Source organism: Sphaeroforma arctica (assembly GCF_001186125.1).
Source record: "Sphaeroforma arctica JP610 unplaced genomic scaffold supercont1.58, whole genome shotgun sequence".
Classification (NCBI taxonomy): Eukaryota; class Ichthyosporea; order Ichthyophonida; genus Sphaeroforma; species Sphaeroforma arctica.
The window spans coordinates 1-2,006 of NW_014040500.1; the positions used below are offsets into that span (position 1 = coordinate 1).

The 2,006-nt window shown below is 46.8% G+C and overlaps 1 protein-coding gene across 1 annotated transcript; it reads right to left on the reverse strand.

The window, feature by feature from the left end:
- Positions 1-425: 425 nt before the first annotated feature.
- SARC_01463 (hypothetical protein) lies at positions 426-1,163 on the reverse strand (the record flags this gene model as incomplete). Its single annotated transcript, XM_014304793.1, has 2 exons — positions 426-553; positions 917-1,163. The coding sequence occupies 2 exons, from the start codon at positions 1,161-1,163 to the stop codon at positions 426-428; spliced, it is 375 nt and encodes a 124-aa protein (XP_014160268.1).
- Between the last annotated feature and the right edge of the window lie 843 nt (positions 1,164-2,006).

Here is a 2,006-nt window from a genome sequence, read left to right on the forward strand (position 1 = left end):
CCTACACCGGCGTACATGCGTGCCTTTGTTAATTGGGGCAGTAGTCATTGCAAGTAAATTATCATACCAAAGGTTTCAGCCTAAAACCCTAAAATCCTGATGGGCCGCATACGCAGTAGTACTCGACGCATGCAAATACGACCGCAAAGGATCAGAACCGATAGAAGAATGGCACTATCTACCGGCATTCAAGCCCTTGCCGCGAGTTTGGATGTGCTTGCTGGCAGCACCCACGCCATGAGAATGTGTTTACGTATCAATACATCCATGTTACACATACAAATATACACACGCTTAGGGGTTAGAGGTTTAGGGTTCAGGGTTTTAGGGTTTAGGGGTTATGCTCTATGCTCACATCTGTACTTTGATCAACCGCATGTCTCAGGTTTTAGGGTTTTAAGGTTTTAGTGTTTAGGGGTTATGCGCTACACACCCACCTGCACTTTAAACAATCGCATGGCATCGAATATCCAATCAGGATCGGTGGGCACGAAATCAACAACCAGCACATCGGTCTTTGGTTGGGAGACTGTGGGATTAGAAGCCACTTTGTCTGTTGCAACGCAGATGTCACGTGTCAGTAAGCGCGAGTACAAATAGGACCGAGAATGGGGATGTGAGGCTTAGGACGCTAAACCTTTGAGGAAGTATTCATCTCGTAATATCTTCCAATGGAAGACACCGTGGTGACAGAGATATACCCTCCTTATCTTGTATATAAGTGTTGGACATTGTGTGGTACTTGGCGCATGGCAAACGCTTTTGGAATCCGTTCAGCCGTAGATACTCATATGATCTCCAGACCACAAACACACGGGTCATATCATAACCCCGCCTTTCTCTGATGCAGTGAAGATCCCATGCGTACATTACATTAGGGGCTTTAGACACGCCTATACACGTGCCAACAACACACCTGTCTTCACTGCACTAATATCCCCATTGGTATCCGCCGGTCCTTTCTGCTCTTGTCCAGGGGCAGCGCCTGGTGTACCTTCTGATGTCACTTCGAGTGCACGTTGCGTTGATACTGCTAGTTCAGCTCTGTCGGTGGGGAGGTCAAGTGTTTCTACATGCAGCCCACTGCCATACAAACGCCGTAGCTGTGTGCGGGAAACAGGAGAACAAATCTGTTGTGGTCGGCCGATAGTGAACGTAGGCATACAATGCCTGGGATCTAGGGTTTGGGGTATAGGGTATAGGGTTTGAACCTTGGTTTCCTGCGCAGTGAACAGTGCTCTATTGTCGAAGAGTGTTTAAAGCTTCAACTTTGTACTACCAACTTACACCTACCTACACCTACTCTGTCACCTCGCCCTACCCATACCTAGGCCTGGTACTATCTCCATTTATCGACTACAACCAATCCTAAACAATCACACCCGTGGTACTTCGTCTATACATATAGATACACATGCACGCACCAAGTTTATCTGCGCCTGCTTGCAGTAGTAGCTCATCTACACTCACTCACAGGAGTTCATCTGTACCCACTCCACCACCCACCCGTTGCGATTCATTCAGACATATACATACATATATATATATATATATAACACCCGTGGTACTTTGTCTATAGATACACATGCACACGCTAAGTTTATCTGTGCCTGCTTGCAGTAGTAGCTCATCTACACTCGCTCACAGGAGTTCCTCTGTACCCACCCACCCATCCGTTGTGATTCATTCAGACCACCAGCCTCCCCCATTCAATTGGACACTCCACAATAGAACGAACATTGTACATTTGATAACGCACCTGTTTAATCTCGGTTGCTCGCAGGGCAACTGGCGGTAAAGAAACAGTCTGACCCGGTTTAACCACCCGTTGTGTTGGTACAGTCCTTTTTTCTGGTGCAGTTATAGATTCCAAAACAGGGCCGTGGGCATCGGTGGTCTGTGCAAAATACACAATAGTAGAACGCCCTGATTTAATATAAATGAACCCGTAGTCACGCTCCTTTGTAGAGAATCAGAAACAAATAAACACCTACACACACACACAC